This window comes from Microplitis mediator, chromosome 4 (assembly GCF_029852145.1).
Source record: "Microplitis mediator isolate UGA2020A chromosome 4, iyMicMedi2.1, whole genome shotgun sequence".
Taxonomy (NCBI): Eukaryota; Metazoa; Arthropoda; class Insecta; order Hymenoptera; family Braconidae; genus Microplitis; species Microplitis mediator.
The window spans coordinates 11,095,877-11,116,847 of record NC_079972.1 but is presented as its reverse complement, the minus strand read 5'-3'; the positions used below and the strand labels follow the sequence as shown (position 1 = coordinate 11,116,847).

The 20,971-nt window shown below is 31.9% G+C and overlaps 1 protein-coding gene across 2 annotated transcripts; it reads left to right on the top strand.

Moving 5' to 3' along the window:
* Nucleotides 1-3,406: 3,406 nt before the first annotated feature.
* On the top strand, nucleotides 3,407-20,018 carry LOC130666730 (homeobox protein OTX2-A-like). 2 transcript variants are annotated; one of them, XM_057467965.1, is made up of 7 exons: nucleotides 3,407-4,376; nucleotides 11,739-12,057; nucleotides 12,162-12,313; nucleotides 16,389-16,573; nucleotides 17,817-17,937; nucleotides 19,566-19,772; nucleotides 19,898-20,018. In XM_057467965.1, the coding sequence occupies exons 2-7, from the start codon at nucleotides 11,817-11,819 to the stop codon at nucleotides 19,997-19,999; spliced, it is 1,008 nt and encodes a 335-aa protein (XP_057323948.1). In that variant the 5' UTR covers nucleotides 3,407-4,376; nucleotides 11,739-11,816; the 3' UTR covers nucleotides 20,000-20,018. The 2 variants fall into 2 exon arrangements, with proteins under 2 accessions (XP_057323948.1, XP_057323947.1); XM_057467964.1 differs by having other exon boundaries at nucleotides 3,409-4,376; nucleotides 11,739-12,072.
* The last annotated feature ends 953 nt before the right edge of the window (nucleotides 20,019-20,971 follow it).

The following is a 20,971-nucleotide window of genomic DNA, read 5'->3' as shown; positions in this document are numbered from 1 at the left end:
ATCGAATGGTTATAAATTTTATTCAAAGGTCAAAAATATATAAAAATTTATTTCATTGATGGATTGAGATAAAAATTTTGAATTTTTTATTTACACTCAGGTTGTACCCCCGGTAAGTAAATAAAAAATTTCTATTTTTTAGATGAGTCTAAACATTATTCAAAAGATGAAAAGATCACTTACATATTTATATGTACATATATGTCCACTAAAAGTATAATACTGGGCCTTTGCTTGTAATATTGTGATACTGACTTTTGACAGAATATTTAAAAGTTCTATTTTAACTTTCACAGGTCATTTGATATTATAGAGAAATTTATGAAAATCTGTAATTATTGTCAAGTTTAAAAATTTTGGATGTTATAGTTTTAAAAAACTTGCCCTCTCATTTCTTCACTTCACCCAGCCGCCCAAAAAAACTGATTAACTGGTGATAAAACCTGAACATTAAATTGCCGTAAAAAATAAATAATGAATTGAAAAGCCCGGGTTAAAAATAAAACTTGATTCAGACTCGCTTCACCTTGTTTTCTTTTTTTAAGTTATCGATTTGCCGATGATTTTTAGATAAGATCACGACTTTTTCGACTTGAATTAAATTTTTTTAAACTTTTTGAACTTTTTTCATCTTAGTTACAACTTATTTCAACTTATTCGTATTTTTTGATCTTAGTTTGAACTTATTCGTCTTTACTTCGAGCACAATAGTCATTCACCTTACTTTTGACTTGCTGAATCAAGTCGAAAAAAAGTTATTAATTCGCCTTACTTCCGCCTTAATATATATAAATTATTTCACCTTAGTTTTGACTTTTTCGCCTTATAATTTATAAGTCGAATGAGTCTAAATTAAGTCAGTTTCGACTTGATTTAGATTTTCTCGCCTTATAATTTAAGTCGAAAAAGTCTAAACCAAGTCAACTTCGACTTGATTTCAACTTTTTCGTCTTAAATCATGACTAAGTAAGCCAGTTAAGTCTAAACCAAGGCGAAAACTCAATGCATTTCATATCTCCGTAAAAAAAGTCGAGTTTGTCTTGTGAAAAACGGCTCCAAATTTCGACTTGGTAAACAAAGTCTAAATCAAGTTTTATTTTTGACCCAGGCATAAAAATAATATAAAAATTAGATAACTATTTGACGTAAATATTTCATTGACTTTTAGATAACTTACAAGTGAGTTTGATAAGCGGCTTGCATCACTTTCAAAATCCATTCTTGCCAATGAGCCACCGAGAAGTACACGAATTTAACCCGCTGATGTAGACGAAGTCTAGTTACTCTACAAGTATAAAACTTGTGGTAGAAAACGACGAGAAATATCAAAATGTAAGAAGACGATGAAAAGCAATAGGTATTTCACACATTCATACAAATATATATATCCAAACACAGTCATTTTCCATCTCTCACATACATTCATCCATACACATACATATACATACATAAAAAGAGAGCGAGAGAGAGGGAGAGCAAGAAAGAGTACAAGAAAAAAATAAAAAAATATATAAGGAGTTTATTTGAGAAGATGAAAAGAGTCTGTATGTTATTTGCAGTAGTTTATTTTTTATTTTATATTTTTATTACTCTTTCTGTTATTCGTCCTCCGTACGTCTTTTATCGTACTCCATTGTTCGTACAGTTTACATTACGGATTTAATGCAGCTGATCTTTTCGAATGAGTTTGTACACCATACGTCCACGTACAGATGTATAAAAAGTACATGCATTCATATATTACATACATTTATATTAGTATAAATCAATCTTAATCGTGTACTATACAACATCATATCAATAATTATTAATTCTATTATTTAAAATCTCCATCCTCAATAAAAAGGAATCCGGAGATTCGAGTTAATTGCTCGACTTATTAATTAAAGTGATTGAGTATAATCTTACGGAATAAACATATAGACGTATGTATATAAACAAGATAATGAAACAATTAAATGGAATTAGAGGCGACGAGTGGATGTAATAATAAATGAAGAGGAATTATGAATCACTTGAATAAATAACCGAAATTGTTTTGATTTGATTACGTAGATATAGTGTAGCACAGGTAGATGAGTATGACACACATCCATCAATTGACATACATATATTAATGTATGTATGTATATATAATATGTTATGTATTGAAGTGGGAGTAAATTGCCCGAGAATTTATGAATGGGCATACCACGGGGTTAAAGTGGCGTCACTTTGGTGCAGGTTTATGAAAGCAAGCCGGTTTTAGCTACGCTAATAGTATAGTAATACGGGCTGATCTTTTCGAAATCCTGTAAGAGCATTAACCGCTCGCACGTGAGCAAGTTAAATTGCTATGTTGTGGCTATATACACAAAACACTGAGTGTGCACACACCACTCTGCCACCAAGAGTGGCTATTCACCTACTGGGTACTGGGATATGAGAGATCGCTAATATTAAAATATACCATTAATTTCATTATTTTCATATGCTTCGTTATCTATATACGCTACGTATTTACCTCAGCCCTTTACTTTATTTATTTCATTTTACATTCGGCTAAAGCGCCAAGTTCAAAAATCATTTTTAATTTATTTTGTATTAACAAAAATTTATAATGATTCTAAAGTAAGAAGACCTTTAACAATTTTTGGATTTTTTTTCCTAACAAATTAATTGCAAAAAAAAAAAATGCACATGTAGGAAATTAAAAAATCTATAAGTGCAATTTTTTTAAATATTTTTTTTTTTACAATTTATCGTTTGTAATAAATTCAAAAGTTATTAAACGTCGGCTAACTTATGGTTCTAAAATTTATAATCAATTTTAGAAAATTTTTTTTCTTCATCAGAATGAAAATTAAAAATTTTTCAATTCAAAAAAATTGTATGAAGAATTTTTTAAAAATAATTGTAAGCTCTGGTATCATGGGGAAACACAATAACAATAATCAGAGAAATAAGTGTTCAAAACCGGATCTAAATTGCTGCAGTTGCAGTGCAGTGTTGCAGCACTACAGCAAAATTCATCTGCATTTGTCATCTCATCGTGATCCTGTACTACTGTACACGATATATACTATATATATCAGTATGTATAGATAATTCAAGGCGACGTTGCCACACAAACATACATCTATATATCCATGCATTTATGTATATAGCAATGAAGAAAATGACAAACACGATAGTTGATACTGTACATATGTGTGTAATAAACTACTCTCTTCTCTTCTTCTCTTCTCTTCTCATTCCATCTCATCATCAGTCGTCTATTCTACTTCTATCCGTTTACCGTAAAAAACTAGTGCGCTCGCGCAACATCACGAGTTCCCATTGGCTCCCCACCAATGTCAACCCGAGCAATAAGAAACGCCTGTACTTAAAGGACCACGCCCACAACAATATTCGCGGGTGTGTGTTGGTATTGCCGGGTGCCGCCGTTCGTAGCAGCTACTGCCGCCACGCAACCGTGAAGCCACCGCGCCCGTGACGTACCGCGGCTGACCATTTTCCCCGTGTTACACACGACAACGCCGTTCTGAATGTGCGTTCAAACGGCAAGATAACGAGCGCGAGTGAGCGAGCTAGTGGTGGTACCGGGAGTGCAACCGCGAGGACAAAAACGAATACGAATACGATCACGAAAATGAAGAAGAACGCGAATACGCGAGACGGAGAACAAGAATGATAAAGATAGAGTATAAATATATGTGAATAAAAGACAAAGACGCGGGGAAAAGTAATAAGAGGAGAGGGTGGAGTGATATACTGAAAGAGAAGAGGAGAGAGAGAGTAATAATCAAAGTTCTTGTGAAAAGTTGAGCTCGACTCTCCTACGCCTTCTTGATATAATAGACCAGAGCTACGATCCGGGTATATTCTTGTATGTTCATCTTCTTCTTCTTCGTCTTCTTCTTTTTCTTCTTCTTCTTCTCATACTTATATTTATCTTTTTCATACGTTATTGCGTTATTTCATTTGATTTATTGTCTCTGGTATTAAATTATTACCTTTCATTAAAGGTGATCAAGTTTACAAAGACCGTGTGTGTTGACAAAAAATATATTTTATGTACAGTGAATTGGAGTGACAAATAATTTATTTTATTTTACTCAAATAAAGTTTCAAGTGATAAATTACTTGGCAAGTGATTTAACGTAAACAAATAATTAAATTTCCCATAAATAATAGTAATTATAAAAAAAATATACTTGATATGAATTCTTTGACATTTTGTGAATTTGTGGTATCGTGAATTTTTTTTTTTTTTTTTTTTTTTTTCAAATATCAAATGTTTGTTTGAATGTTCGCGGAAATAAATAAACTGGTAGACTGTGAATTTGGATTAATTTGTAAAAAAAAAATTCATTGTGTATCAAGAAAAATATTTGGTGAGTTGGTAATTTATCACGCTCGTGTAATATTTCATTTTATTATAATTTATAGTATAAACGATCGGTATTTAAATTTTTTATATCATTAATTAATAAATTATTTATTATGGGATGTTACAATCAATGATTTGCGGTGTAATCACATAAAGCGGTTATTCAACAGTGAATATGATGTATAAATTGGAACAAAGAGCTTTAGAATTTGTGGTTTATGACCAATGGCGTTGGTATCAACCGCGTTATCAATCATATTCAATATTCAAGCTGTCATTAAACAGAATATTTTTATTTAAACCAAAAATTCATTTTTATTGTCGTTGAAAATTTTATTTTAAAAAACTTCAAGTATTTATTAGGATGCAGTATACAGAAAAAAAATAATTTCTGGTTTCAAAAATTTTTTTCTCTCCAAGGAAATTTTTGTTTTCACTTTGCAATGAAAAAAATTTTTTGTGTCGATAAATTATTTTTTTCTGTGTATAGCAACAAAGTGTGAAAGGTTGACTTTGTTTAAAGCACACGGAGAGAAATGTCAAGTAAATATGCCCATGGAAGCATTGAAATAATTACATTACTATAGTTTGTACACACAAAAAAAAAAATTTTCGACTGAAGGTAAATATTCTTGATTCAAGAAAATTGTTTTTTAGACCTAAATTTTCTCAGATAAAGTAGAAATCTTCTTCAACCAAGACGAATTCTCTTGGCTCAAGAAAATCTTGACTTGGTTCCCGAAAACGTTTGTCTTCAAAAATATTTTCTTGACTCAAGATATCTGTTTTTTCTGTGTATAAGCAGTCAAATAAGAGCGGCGTGACACAAACTATAGAGTAATGTAATTATTACTGTGCTGCATAGGCATATTTACTTGACATTTCTCTCCGTGCACAAGAGTCGAAGCAGAAAATGAAGGCTCTGGTTGTGATGGCGATCAGCAGTTTGAAAACACGATAATTTTTTTCTCACCCCAAGGAAATTTTTGTTTTCACTTTGTAATGAAAAAAATTTTTGTGTCAATAAATTATTTTTTTCTGTGTATAGCAACAAAGTGTGAAAGGTTGACTTTGTTTAAAGCACAAGAGTCGAAGCAGAAAATGAAGGATCTGGTTGTGATGGCGATCAGCAGTTTGAAAACACGAGATATACCAGAGAGTTGGTGGTATGTTTAAAGTTGATGAGTAGTCTGGTGGTGCTGTTGCTGTTACGAGTGTGTCTAGACTCTGTAGTTTAAAGTCTCTACTTTCCATGTACACATAACACACTAACAGTGAATGTGCTGGCTGAGTGTGACGAGACTCGGGCACCAGGATTTTCACCGAAATAATCTGCTTACGATAATCTCCTTGCTATGGTAGTATGCTCTATCTAGCTTTACTGCTTTGCTCTCTGATGGCACACGCGAGAAGAGGTCGACCGTCCGCGCCTTCACATTGATAAGGACTAACTTGACTTCCATCATCCGCACCCTTTTATCCTCCCACTTAAAACTTTATTCGTATATATATTTTGACACTCATCGTCAAAGTCGTACTCCACTTCAAGCTTATCGATCAAAATGCTGTAATTCATTTTTATTTTAAAATTAACTTCTTGTATTTCAATGCAAAGTTACAAAAAAAATATATATAATAAGTATATGAATGTAAGAGAATCAAGTAATATATAAGTGAAGAAGAGTCTTGCATGACGATAATACCCACGGAATTAAGGTCGTCGTTGTCGTCGTGTCGTCATTTTATAACGACAGCCATCAGGGGCGCTCGACTACCAGAGCTTTCATTTGCTGATGTATAACTCTCGAGAACGATCTTATCACGTGTGAATGCGTCTCTAAGATACTTTTTTACGACAACGTATATATGTATATATTTTATAACGGCAACGACAACGACAACGATGACATACACATTGATGTACGCGCGAGTGGGTATGAGAGTAAAGATGATGATGACTATGAGGGAGGAGAGTCAAGCAGAAACGGCTGACATGCCCACCCAAACTGTCGAACCAACTTTTTTTCATCTTTCATTTTCTCACTCACTCTTATCTTCGTTCCTTATATAAATATATATAGACTTAGACTCAGACTCAGACTCAGACTCAGAGTCGTCATCATCTTGAAACTACGAACAAAACCTCGAGGGAGTTGGCTAAGATCCTCGTCCTCATCAGAAGAGGGGATGCCAGAAAAAATCTTTTAAAAAATGAAGATGAAGAAAGGAATTGGTGAAAGGTCACGAGATCATGGATCTAAAGAAAAATATAAAAAATAGTTTATAACTATAACTACTACTCGGTGGATATAACTGTTGGGCTGAAAAAAATTTCCACGGGAATTAAGTTTTACGCTCAATGAGTCCGCAACAACGAGACACAGAGGTTAAGTTGCATTGAATGAGCCAAAAGAGAGTGAGAGAGGAGCGATCAAGTCTTTGCGGGTTCTGTGCTAAGCCGGTACTTTTATGTTATATTTATATATATACTATATACCTATACCTATATTTTTAGCCAGAATTTATCTCGTACAATTCACGATCACGGAGAATCGAACCGTCGAAAAAAAAAATAAAATTATAAATACAAATGTATATAAATCGTAATACTTTATAGTATTAACTTAAATTATACTTTCCATGGCACAATCGGGGATCGTTGCAGTGGAAAAAAATTATTTGAGATTTTTTTTAACTTTTCTTGTCCACCCTCGTCTTGAGAGCCGCAAGATCCAATAGGGCCATCGTGCAACCCCTACAAGTCCTCTTGTGCTCTTGTCGAACAATACTCTTGTGTGCAAACACTCGTGGAAACAATGCCGGCGCGACATTCATGTCCTAGCTTTTCGTTTATACTGTGTATATATTCCATAGACTAGTCTCTTCTATTATAGAATTCTCATTTGCTCTTTCCCTTCTCTCTCTCTTCTCAATCTCAATCGTTTTGGTCACTTATTCTACAATCGAGACACTTTTATTCATATCGTTTAAAAGTTAACGACAATCCTCTTATCTGTATAATATAATAATGTAATTTATAAGTTATAAACTTTTACTTTTTATTATATATAGTAAGTACATAGTTTTTTAATACTTCTTCTTTTGCTGGCGGTACTTAATTATTAAATTATCTACTAAATTCATTAAAAAAAAATCTCAATTGTGAGTTGATACTAAAATCCAAGTCCGTTTTTTAATTCCTTATTTTATTTATCTTTGAATATATTCTGAAAATCAACAGACATAACATGTAATTTTTTTTTTTTAAATGAATCTCAATATTAATTATAAAAAAAATTTTTCAGCATAAGCATAAAAATTTTATTCAGCTTTAAAAAAATCTTATTTATTTTTCTGAAAAATTTTTAAACATTCGGTTGAATATATGCGTACACTCAGAAAATTAAATAATAGGAGTTACTATCTAGTGATGGTAAAATTTTTAGTCAAGCTGATAGTAGTGAATACCATCTAGATGATTGCATAAATCATCTAGATTGTATTCACTACTATCAGCTTGACTAAAAATTTTACCATCACTAGATAGTAACTCCTATTATTTAATTTTCTGAGTGTAGAGACCGGGATAAGGAGGCCCCCCTAAGCCGGTTATTACTTTTTGTGGCTTTCAACCATCAGATCACTTTATTTTTGTCCTATTTTGAACAAATTTGGAGACATTTTGCCGAAACTGAAAAAAAAAATTTTTTTTTCGGGGCAAGGAGGCCCCCCTTAAAAAAATGATAAATTTTTTTTTTTTTAATTATTTTCATCGTTAAGAACCTATTTATTTTTCTTGCATACTATTTTTACTTTTATATGACTCAAAAAAAATTTTTTAAGGTGTAATAAATCGTTCCCCCACGATTAGATTAATTAATAATCATTATTAAAAAAAAAATTCTATATTTCTTATTTGTCATTATTTTTAACCCAAAAAAGTTTCGGCTGGCCCATTTTGCCCCAGGTGTTATGCGTAGGGCTAAACATGTGGAAAGAAGATAATTTTTTTTTAATTTGACGATAAAAATATGAAAAAATCACTTTTTCAAAATTTTCCGCTTGTCCATTTTGCCCCAGGTTTTTTTTTATCAAAATTTCAGGGGGGACTCCTTGCCCCGGTCTCCCCTATATTGAATTTTTATATGAAATAAGATACGGACACGTCGATAAATTTAAATTTAAAATTCAGGAAAAATAATTTATCTCTAAAAATTAATCGGAAAACTGATGAACAATCTTTTATATAAAATAATTCGAAAAAAAATTTCCAATAAAAATAGCATCTATAAAACGTAAGTCAGACTAATGCGTATTTTCTAAAAAGTAATTCACGTAATAAATCCAAGTATATCCAAGATCTTTTTCAAGTAGACCGTAACGTTATCGAGAAAGTCAGCGACTCGACAAATCGAATTCTCTGGTCGGACTGTTCACCCAGCCCAGTGTGTCTACGCACACGAGATATCTTAGAGCCTTTCGTCCCGAGGGACATCACCACTATCCCCTATACTACACATCTATACTAGTACTCTAAGCTCTTGCCCTTAGAGCCCTTGCACATTAGTCTACTCAGCTTCGGCTCTCTATCTCATCCTCTCTCGTCTCTCCGTTCCATCATACAAGTAATAATAGGGATTTACCAGTCATTAGAATTCCCAGTGGCTGGCTACTGCTGTTGTCCATATATATATTAGTAACACAAAGTGTTTGCAGAACGGCGTCACACTGCAATTGATTTCTTCTTCCTCTTCTTCAATAAGGGTTAGACCGTTCATTCATTCCTTACACTCATTCTTTATTTTTATTCAACCACCAAGTGTACATTCAAGTACTTATACACCCTTCAGTTCATATATATACATATATACTTTCAAAAGATTGTCCAAGCACGACTTGCTAAAGATAAAACACCCACAATAGTTTTATAACCAAATACTTTACTATACGGGGGGGGGGGGTGAAACGGAGTACTTGAAGAAATACTAAGTTTTCGAGGACTCAAATACGAAAAATCTTTATTTTTTTTTTTTTATGATATTCCAAGTAAATAGAAAAAATTTTCACTTTTGCGGGCAAAATGGAGTACCCCCTAAAAAAGGTGAAAAAAAATTTTTGGATACTAAATAAATTAAATTGTTTTGTAAGTAATTTACATAAAGAAAAATTACATTTTATTGGATACAAAGAAAGAAAAAAAAATTTTTAATACACTCAGAAAATTAAGTAATTGTGTACACTATGCTAAATTTTTAATTCCAATCATCTAGAATGATTGAAACGTTTTTCAATCCAAAAATAGTTAGTGTTATAATTTTTTTAAATAGAATTATTGGATAGTAACTTCTGCAATAAATTTCGTAACAGTTACTATCAGAATTATAATATTTACCATCAGGATGATAACAGCTACTATCAGGATGGTAATATTTACTATCAGGATGATAATATTTATTTCTGCAATAAGTTTCGTAACAATCAGGATGGTAACAGTTACCATCAGGATAATAACAGTTACTATCAGGATGGTAATATTTACCATCAGGATGATAACAGCTACTATCAGAATGGTAATATTTACTTCTGCAATAAATTTCGTAACAGTTACTATCAGGATGGTAACAATTATAATTTCTGATAGTAACTGTTACCATCTGGATTATAAATATAACTATTTAGAATAATAATAATAATTAACTCTAGTTAACATACATGATTGTAACAATTATTATAAATATGGTGAATATTACAATCTAGATGATTTATACAATCATCTAGATAATATTCACTACTATCGGATTGATGCTAGAAATTTTACCATAACTAGATAGTAATTTCTATTATTTAATTTTCTGAGTGTAGTTTTTATCATTAAACAAAAGTCATTAATCTTTTCAACTGACACTTGATTTTTGAAAAACATTAAAAAAAAAAAGTGTTTCTTTATAAAATTTTGGGGGTACGTTTTGCCCACCATATTCCGTTTTGCCCCCAACCCTTATATGTATATGATGTATAGGAAGGAAAAGTACTTGTACGTTAAGCGAAGCGCGAGAAGCTCCTTCTTCACTTTTCAATATATTCCAAATGAACATACCATATGTATATATATATTATCCGCAAGTGGTTATGAGGGTGAAACAATGCTTTATTACACGACTTTTATTATTTCTTCATATATATGTTCAAAAGCGTTTATAAAATACAAGTGGTGCAAAAAAAATTTATTAAAGTCATCAAGTGTCCAATATTAATTTTTTTAATCGATTAAAAATATATATTTTCTGCTACTAACCTGTCATATATTTTAGAATTACTGGAGGTTGTGACAACAAAAATTTATCTAAGCATAAATTTAAAAAAATTTAAATATTGTACTGAAAACATTTGATGGAATAAAAAATAGAGATATATATCGGGTTTAATCATAGATTTATTAATTGACAAGTGTTTGAGAGTGATGCATGAAGCCGTGGTTTTAATCACTCGGAGCAAAAATGTCATGTCATCAGTAATACGAAGCAAATAAATAATAATATAAAAATAAAAAAAAATTTTACGTCATTGGCAATATGTGTTTATGAGTGTTGACACACCAGACGTTAATTAACCCCCGATTAAAAGTTTAAAAAAACGTTTTAAAAAACTCAATCCATAATCCAAAACATGTGCGTAGAACAATGAGATGGCAGCTGCGAAGTGGGCCAGTTATTTCCATTAGCTGACGATGTAGACTCGGACGTCATGCCACACAGTCGATGGCAAATAAATTGACGACACGAAACAAAGGTGGGAAAAAGAATAAGTTAATGTAACCCGAGAGGATAAGGCTGCTTAAAAACCAGAGAAACTTCTTGCTGGAAGCGTACACTCGATAACTGTCTTGGTGTCTTGGTGTCTACTTGGTTTCTCTTCCATTTCATTCGGGTTTCGGGTTCTCCCGCGCTTTTGGTTTTAACCCGAAACGCACTGCCTTATTATAGTCATATATATATCTCTCATATATACACAGGCATACAAAATATATATATACAGTATATAAATGTGGACGAAATATATACGTTGAGTTGAAAAGCTAAAGCGACCAAGAGTCGTGTTGCATCTACGGATTATCCGCAAGCGGTCGACGCAGCTGCCAACGACGTTTCTATGTTCGTTCTCCAGACATATACATGTTGGATATATATTTTTTTTATTCATCTCATTTTTTATCATCATCATTTTTATCTCTGTTATTTATAAATACAGAAAAAAAAATTTTTATTATATTATAATTATTGTTATTAACAACTAAAAATTCCTCGACTTGTTATTCGACCCAGCGCTTGATATTTATATAAATGTATAACATATTTATTATTTTTAGAGAGACGTCTCAGGACGAGATCATCGCGAAGTGCGCCTCTCTAGGGAGGCGAGAGCTTCACGACCGTGGTGGGTCGCGATGTGGCCAAACAGCCTCGGAGGATCTTCCGGTTGCGGCGGGGGTGCCGGGGCTACAGATCTCGGGGGTCTCGCAGCATCAACAGCCTCAGCGAGCGACTTGTTTGGACCCACGGGTTTCGGCGCCTCCGCGGCTGGTCCCTACGGCGCTCTCAAGTCCTCGCCTTACGTCGGTGCCCTGGGAATGCCCCCGATCGAAGCTCTGCATGGGACTATCGGTTATCCCGGTTGTACTCCCGCCGGTGAGTCCTACTACTGTGAGTGACTAATTTATTACAGATTAATCTTTATTTATTACATTAATAATGATAATATTTGTCTATTCAAATTACAATTATACTTCCAGGTAACCCAAGAAAACAAAGGAGAGAAAGAACGACTTTCAGTCGAGCGCAATTAGACATATTAGAAGGTCTTTTTTCTAAAACAAGATACCCAGATATTTTTATGCGTGAAGAAGTTGCGGTAAAGATTAATTTGCCCGAGTCAAGGGTTCAGGTAATAAATATCCGTTAGAAATATTTTAATAATTATTATTATACACTAGAAAATTTGGGGAGTGAACGCGGATTAAATCCGGAGTGGTTGCGAACCGGATGACTGTTTATTTATTTATTCTCGGAGTGAAATTTACTCCAAAGCATTTATTTGAATATTAAAATTCCGCATCGGAGTGAATCCAGATCACTCTGAAAATACAAACTCCCTATTTACTCCGTATGCGGAGTAATTTTTTGTACACGGGGAGAATTATCTAATAAATTTTACTCGTTAATTGTAAGTAAAACTGGGCCTGGGTGAATAATTACTCTTCCGTTCCTAGAAAGTGTTTAATTATGTGGTAAAAAAAACCCAATTTCGAGTAATTTTTAATTAAAAAAGACTAAAAAATAAAACAAAGGAATCAGTTTTTATTATTTCTGTATTTATTTTGTTTTTGGTCCAGGTCTACTCTAAATTGTAGGGTAAATTTTATCAAAAAATTTTCTCTATGTATAAACTCATACAAAAAAAAAGAATCAGCTCTTTTACTGGGTCGTGAATGGCTGCCATATTTGAAGCATCGGCCGAAGATCGGCTAAATATCAGATGATAACGGTATGCCAAGCATTGGCCAATCGTGGCAATCAATCATCAGCCAAAGCTCGGTATCAAGAGCACTCGATTAAACCGTTTTTATCAGCAAAAAGACGTCTGCCAATTATTCACCATGCATGGGCCAGTATAGTTAGCCATTTATTGGCCAATCATTGCAAACCAGGCATCGGCCGATCTATGGGAAAATTTCGAAGCTTGGCGACTTTGTATGGGAACTCCAAAACTCCGAGTGAAGTGAATTCGGATTGAAATAAAGTCCGTAATCACTCCGCATTCACTCCCGATTTTTTACACTGTTGTGACAATAACAATAGCATAATATATTTAAATAGATTTTTATACCCTTGTTATCACACACACATATATATAGTCAATTAAAATCAGTGAGACAGAAAATAAGTAGTTATTCATGATAGAATTCAGAGTGTAAAGTAGCGAGAGATTTCCATTGTCTCGGATTACGCTTGTAATGGGAGTCGGAGCGAATATTGAGGGAGAATATATACAGCAGAATAGTATTATGTATATGTATGATGTATGGATGTATATATATTGATATAAAGAGAGATAGAGACGATTGTGATGGCAATGGCGACGGCGATGGATAATATGAACGGGGATGTGCCGTAGGGTTCTTGAGGGCGCGGAATGAGCGTCGGCACGCGCTACTCTACTCTACTATACTAATACGTAACTGGAGACATCGATCGTTTGTTCAGTACGACCGCGACTTAATTCAATTAGACGCCTCGTCGTGTCCTCGCTGTGTACACGTGCTTACATCACGTGCGAATATTGAATTCCATAACCGTCTAAATGAATTTATAAACAGAGTTGCTTTTTTTCAACCCCTGGGTTATTTTTTTTTCTGCGTTCTGTTTTCAATGGAAGTAATTATTATTTTAAATTATGGGCGGTAGATAAAAATAAACACCGAGTAATTTATAAATAAAGGAGATGCCGTAAAAATCGCAATCGATTGGTGACATTTACGTCGTGTAATTTAATTATTTAATTACCGCTACTTTATTTACTTTTCTTACTTTTGTCACCTACATTGTTGCAATCTCAATAGGTTTGTTTAACAATTACTTGTACAGAGAATTCATACAAATTTTATAAATCGATTATTTTTATTTATAAAATTTTATGCAGGTTTTTTTTTCAGCTACACAATTTACATAATAAATACCGTAAATTTTATTTAAATTACATGTATTTTCATTGAATGAAATAACTTATACCTCAGCAAAAAAAAAATAAATAAATGTAAAATAGTATGGAAATTAGAAAAAATACAAATAGTCAATTGTCGAGACTTTTGTGAGAGTTTGTGACTCGTCGATTTCTTAACGAGGAAAAGAACTAGAGAGAAATAGTCTAGGAACTAGAGCTGCTGGTAAAATTGTAGAGTTAAAAAATAAAAAATAAACGGAGGTCATGATGACTCCTTAATGTGTATAGTAGTCGACGTGTTTACGCATATTCCGCCCTCATCATCTGATTTCCCCTTGGGCACAAAGCAAAAGGCACATCGCCGCAATTACCCAGTTGGACACCTGGTCTGATGAAAATGAATGAACCGAACGGTATCCTTAGTCTTTATCTCGTGCACGTACGTCCAACCTCGTTGACTTGGTTATTTTTTTTTACCATCATTCTCAATACCGGTAGCAAATGGACGACTGTTTTGTTTGGTTACAATTTTTTTTATTTATTTTATTGTGATTTTTTTTTTTTATGTATTTTTTGAGCGACGGTGTGTGTTGGTCTGAAATTTTCGGTCGTTATTTAAATGATAGCAAAGAAAAAGAATGTAAGTTGTGTATGACAACTTCACCGGGTTACTCGACACTCTTGCATTCCCTAGGAAATCCCGAGTATAGAGTACAGAGAGAAACCCAAGCTTGCCAGTAGTCTAACATTGATCGCACGGGGCTTCCCAGCGGCTCTCTATTTAAATTTGTTGTGTTCTCAACTTTGTTTATTTATAATATTTTATTTTTTATAATATTAATGTACACTGTAAAAAATTAGCGGAGTAAATCCGGAGTGGATGACTGCTTATTTATTAAATGCTCTCGGAGTGAAATTGACTCCTACAGAGAGTTCATTTTAATATTAAAACTACGAATCAAAGTGGATGTGGATTTAAATAAAATCCAGATCATTCCAAAATCACGCAGCTAAACTCCCGATTTACTCCGTATGCAGATTGATTTTTTTTAAACTCCGGAACTCCGAGTGATGGAGTAATTGAATTTAAATAAAATCCATAATCACTCGGAATTCACTCCCAAAGTTTTATAATGTATAGGATACCATAGCAAAAAGGACTGTCCGAAAAACTTTGACAGTTTATACAAAGTAATTATTAATCAAATACCAGTGACCAGAAGTCACTCAAAACTTTACTGAAATAGAAACCATAAATTTGATTGGTAATTTAATCAATTTACTGGTAATGCCAAAAATTTTATCACAGAGTAAGAACTCATGGATTTTCAGATGTCGTTATCTTGGTTTACAAAAATAAGTGTCTTAATTTTGGTCTAAAAAATTCTTACTTGTTTTGAATCTCATTAATTTCGGTGGTAAAAATAAAATATAAGCCGCCAGTTAATTTTTGAATCCGTTTTTGATTTAAAGACCTCGAAATCTTCTTGAAAATGATTCTGGCACATTCTTTTGTAGTCATTAAACTTTACATTATGAAATTAATGAAACTAATTCAGGTTTTCAAGTTTCAAAATTTCAAAAAATTTCAATCACTTATCAATGGTAATAAAAATATTATCATTAAATTTTCTTTATTTATTCAATAATATAAATTAAGCTTTATTACTCTTAATCTAAAAATGCCTGAAATGTATTTATTTGACGGGCTTCAATGATACAAAAATCCGAGACACGGGCTTACAAAAAAAAAAAGTTGATAAAACATGAAAGTACTTGGCGCCAAATTAAAAAACTTCAAAAAATGTAAATAATTATTGTAACTAGTTCGATTTAAAAAGTAATTTATATTGAAAATAATCAGGTTTCAATTAAGAAAATTTTCTGAGTTGTAAACAAAAGGTTTTAAAGACTTTAATTTGATTGCATTGTAAAATTGATCTATCAATTTTCCAAATTATTAAAAAGATTTGTTCAAATAAACTAAACTCGATACTTCAATTAGTAGTAAATAGTCAACTACACTAAATATTTTTTTCTGTTAATTACTTTTAAAATCAATGAAGATAAAAATTACTAACGAATAACTGTCAGTCCAATAAAATTTCCCGACTCCCATACATCCGTCAAACAAATTGTCAAAACTATAACACGCTCTAGCAATTTTCAAGCCTGGTTGATTGGGACAATTATTTTTTTTACGTCAATGTACAATTTTTTTTATAAAAATAATCTTCTATGCGTATTTCGGTGAAAATGAAAAATATTTATAATTGACGTGAGTTTTGGTGATTTCTAGGTGTGGTTCAAAAATCGTCGAGCTAAATGCAGACAGCAGCAGAAACAACAGCAACAGCAACAAGAAAAAGCACCGAGATCGAAAAAACCTTCGGGAAATCCTGTTAATAATCCGCCGTCTGGAAAAAGTCCTTCGATAGCCACTACACCAACTCCTGCGGCTGCTGTTCCTGCATCGACGCCATTGTAAGTTTTCAATTATTACAATTATTATTATCATCATTTATAAGAATATTTTATGAGTAATCGAAAGAAGCTATCGAGTTTTAACTAACAATTATTTGATATATTCATTGCCATAAAATCTCGTAATCTGGATTCAAAAATTTAAATTTTTCGACAATTGCGCATCCAAATTATTTCGAAATAATTGTCTAAGTGATAAATCGAAAAATTTTTGAGTCTCACATTTTATATTACCCGGCTTTCTTTTATATCCATAATATAATTTTTGTTTATTTATACACAGAAAAAAAGGATTTCTTGGCACAAAAAATTTTTCCTCGACCCAAGAAAATTTTACTTGTGCTAAGAAATTTTTTGCATTATGAATTGAAACCAAGTATTTTGTCGGGGGGTAAAAACTTTTTGTGAACTAAAAAAAAAATTTCTTACGCCAAGAAATCCTTTTTCTTCTGCGTATTATTAGTAACCCTGGTGAAAATTTTTCGGACTTTTCTCTGAAAAACTCTGCTCTCTAAAAACGAATTAGTGAAAATCACTATTTTGCAGTGAATGGTCACTTATTGCTAGTGCAAAGTATACCACTATTTGAATTAGTGATATACTTTTCACTTGCAAATGGTGAATAGTCACTAATTTCACTATTTTATATTTAAGAGAGTGAAAAAGTCTTTAAAACTTTAGAACTGAGTTTTGCAGAGAAAATTCCGAAAAATTTCCATCAGGGAATTTTGAAAATGACTTTTTGAATTGTCATTTAGCAAAGCGTTGACGTTGAATGACTGGCTGAAAGTTAAAGATCTAAAGAGTTACTTTTGAAAAGTGATCGATCCTTTATTCTTAATAAATTCTTTCGTTTTAAAAGCAGCAGTTGTAGAATTAAGAGTTCCGACAGCTTAAGAATATTATTTAGTTAGTAAAATTGTAATGAAAATTTTCTCGGATATTGGGTTGTATACACAAGCTTTGTCTGAGATTATCTCTACTTAGAATTGACTACCTGTTAGAGTCTTGCAATTACTACAGAGTAAATCTTATTTCAACTCGACGCTAATACGATCTGTTTGTCTAAATTGTATCAAATTAACCGCTTAAACCAAACTTATATCGTTAGCTGAATAAATAAACCTTTGTTTCCATTTGATTTTTATATGCAATCTGTGTCAATGAATCATGATATCGATTGTTAGTCATCAACTGTATGTACGATATATAGATTTTCATAAAAATTCATTTAACATTTTAGAAGTGGAGGAACGGGCGGTTCTGCTGCAAGTTCTCCAGCACTCTTACGAGATTCACCGCAATATAAACCAGCAGGGAGCACCACCGGCTTGCTATTCGCTGCAAGCACAACTCCACCGAGTGTAAGTCTACCGATAAAAAAGTTTCTTACCGACTGTTAGTACAAATTAGTCATAGAAAATTTCTATCATACCTGCAGTCATTACAAAATTTGTTTTACCTTCAATCAGCAAGAAAAATTCGATTTTTAAAAATTACAAAATTTTTACTTCCGGATTTATTACAAAAATATGATAAATTTAATATTATTCTGAATAAAAAAAAATTATTTCTCATGAAAATTTCACGGATCGATTAAAATTTTTTTATAAATTTTAAATCCTTAGAAAAATTTTTACCTTAAAATTATTGATACTGAAGTTTGCCGAGTTGTAATTTTTTGATTTTTTTAAAAACGACAAATTATTAAAAAAATCAAAAATTTGCACCTACAGCTTTTTGAATTTTCTATATGTGCATAGTTTTTTTTTTTTTTTTTCATTGATTTGTTGAAATAAAATCCATAAATTATTAATGTCTACTAACTTAAGGATCATTAAAATTTTTAAAATCTGAAGTAAAAATATATTTTATGTTTTATAAACGGGTTGCATTAATGTCATATGTACTGTTGAATTAAATATTTATCAGTGAACTTTTGGAACTGTTACATGATAATTGACAATAATGACATACTTAATTACTATATATATTTATAAGCTTAAAACAGATAACCTGTCTTCCATATTATTTATTATTAGCTCCCTTATCGGGTATAAATTAAATTTTTCATCTCCAACAACTCGCTTAAATTTCTCAGTCCACAGTCCGAATTATGTCATTTTTTTTTTTAAATTATTAACTCAATTTTGAAAAGTAGGTCGCATTATTTTTCAAGGCTCTAATATATAACATACATATATTTATGTATACATTTTTCCTTGATCAGGTATTAGGGTCATCTGATGATCAATTCATAGTTAATCGTTTGTTTTGTAAACAAGTAGTAATTTTTTTTCAACACTTAGGGTAGAGGTACCATTTGTGGCCACTGCTCCATTTTTGGACATTTGATAATTTATTTTAATTAATGAAAAAGTATCAAATGAAATTTTCAATTTAATAGCTGGTTAAAAGTATCTTTGAATACATTTTAAAAATTGATTTTGTCATTGCGTCTTTTACAAATTATTTTATTTTAATTTTTCAAGTGTCCAAAACTGGCCCTAAAGTGGCCAAAAACGGTACCTCTACCCTCTAAGAATTCAAAAAACATATTTTCAAAAAATTTATTATCTCATCTATTGATAAGAAGAAATAAACCATAGTCAAAGTTATCTCTTCTAATTCTAATCAAGTTCCTCTCAAGCGACTAATTAGATACTGAACCTCTTATTGAATAAAAAAAAAAATGATTTTTTTTCCCCTCAAATTATCTGTCCTAAAATAAATAAGTATTTTTTTGTGAATTAAAAAAAATGAATTGAAAAAATTTATTATTAATAATTATTGCACCCTCATGTCACATAACACTCATATCAAATATCAAATTATGAATTATTCAACTTGAAAGTCTATTGAAAAGCTAAACAATGGCTCGTAATACAATATATGATGTACAATAAACGTAAACAATGATAATAAATATGTATGTATAAGAAATGAACACACGCGTGACACGTGTTAGATAAATTTATCTGATGCATTTCAGTTGGGCGGGACCGTGTACAGCAGCGGCGGTAGCAGCAGCAGTATCTGGAGTCCAGCGATCACGGAAAGCGGAGGAGCATTCCCTGGAGATCATCAAAGACTCGCCTGGACCACAACTGCCTCCCAGCAGCCTTGCTATCAAAATTACTCCTCGTATTACTCCAACATGGATTACCTTTCGCCTGCTCCTCATCAACTCAATGTCGTCGTAAGTAATTTAATAAACTCCTCAATTACTTGTTTACTATCTCCCTTTTAATTTATTTGTCTCTCCTCTTTTTATCTTCGACTAAACATCATTCTGATAATTAATAATAAATTTTTTTTTTACAGGACGCCGGTGCTGGAAATTTAGACAATACGTGGAGTAAAACAAGAGACGAGACAGCATCGTCTTGGTTTTATAACAGCGCTGGTTGGGGTGAACGAAAGTGAATTTAGTTTTTTTTTTTTTCATATATATATTATATAAATCTCTAACGTCAAGTCATGGTAACGATAAATAATTTACGACAATTGTCGTAGCATATCAATAATTTTTTTTTGTTTATCTGAATACTTTTTTTTTAAAGACTAGTCAGCGACGTCGAGTTTTATGCGCTCGATAGTCGGCGATTTGATAAATGCCCGAGGTGTGCAATTTTTTGGACGTATTTATACGAGCGCCATTAAATTTTATTTCTTTTTTATAAAATAAATATGACAATCTACGTAAAAAAAAAAAAAAATAATTATCGGACAATAGGTTTCTGCGTCCAAGTCTGGAAGGCGATTATGTAAAATATATATATGGATATTTAATGTAGCTTCGGGCAAATTAATATGTAGCATATCGTAAAATTGGTACGCAGCAAGTCACACCGGAAGGGAATTTCCCAGGAGTTTCTCGCAACCTCATCGTGTGATAAATCTGTGAAATAAATACATACATATATATGTCGTGTGCATGGTAGTATATATGTATAAATATATATACAAATATCTACATATCATTGACAATAGCAGCGACAATCCACGGTCGGCTCTCGGTGATTCTAGTAGTGGTCTGTCTTATCCTCCAGGCGAACTTCGGATCCACCTGTCAGTGTCTAAATTGCAATGAAAAAAAAAATTTATTAAGTATGATATCAATATTTAATTTTTTTTTAAATGCAACATATCTGGTACTTTTAAATTGTATAAATAAATGAAATATTCGGCATAATTTTAAAGTATATGTATAAAAATGAAATATTATAAATTTAAATTTGAAAGATAATTATTTATCTTATATTTTTTTTGTTTAAGGGAATTATTATTAATAATATTGTTATATATTATTATTATTGTTAGCAATTGATGATTGCTAAGAAAAAAGTGAGGCGTATGTATGAAAAAATAAAAAAAATATTTTTTTCCATTAAAATT

Bases quoted from the DNA above. Each gene is read 5' to 3' on its own strand.
- LOC130666730 (XM_057467964.1), top strand. From the start codon at position 11,817: ATGTGGCCAAACAGCCTCGGAGGATCTTCCGGTTGCGGCGGGGGTGCC. The intron at 12,073-12,161 runs GTGAGTGACTAA...TTATACTTCCAG, and splicing joins CGCCGGTGAGTCCTACTACT to GTAACCCAAGAAAACAAAGG. The intron at 16,574-17,816 runs GTAAGTTTTCAA...TTAACATTTTAG, and splicing joins GTTCCTGCATCGACGCCATT to AAGTGGAGGAACGGGCGGTT.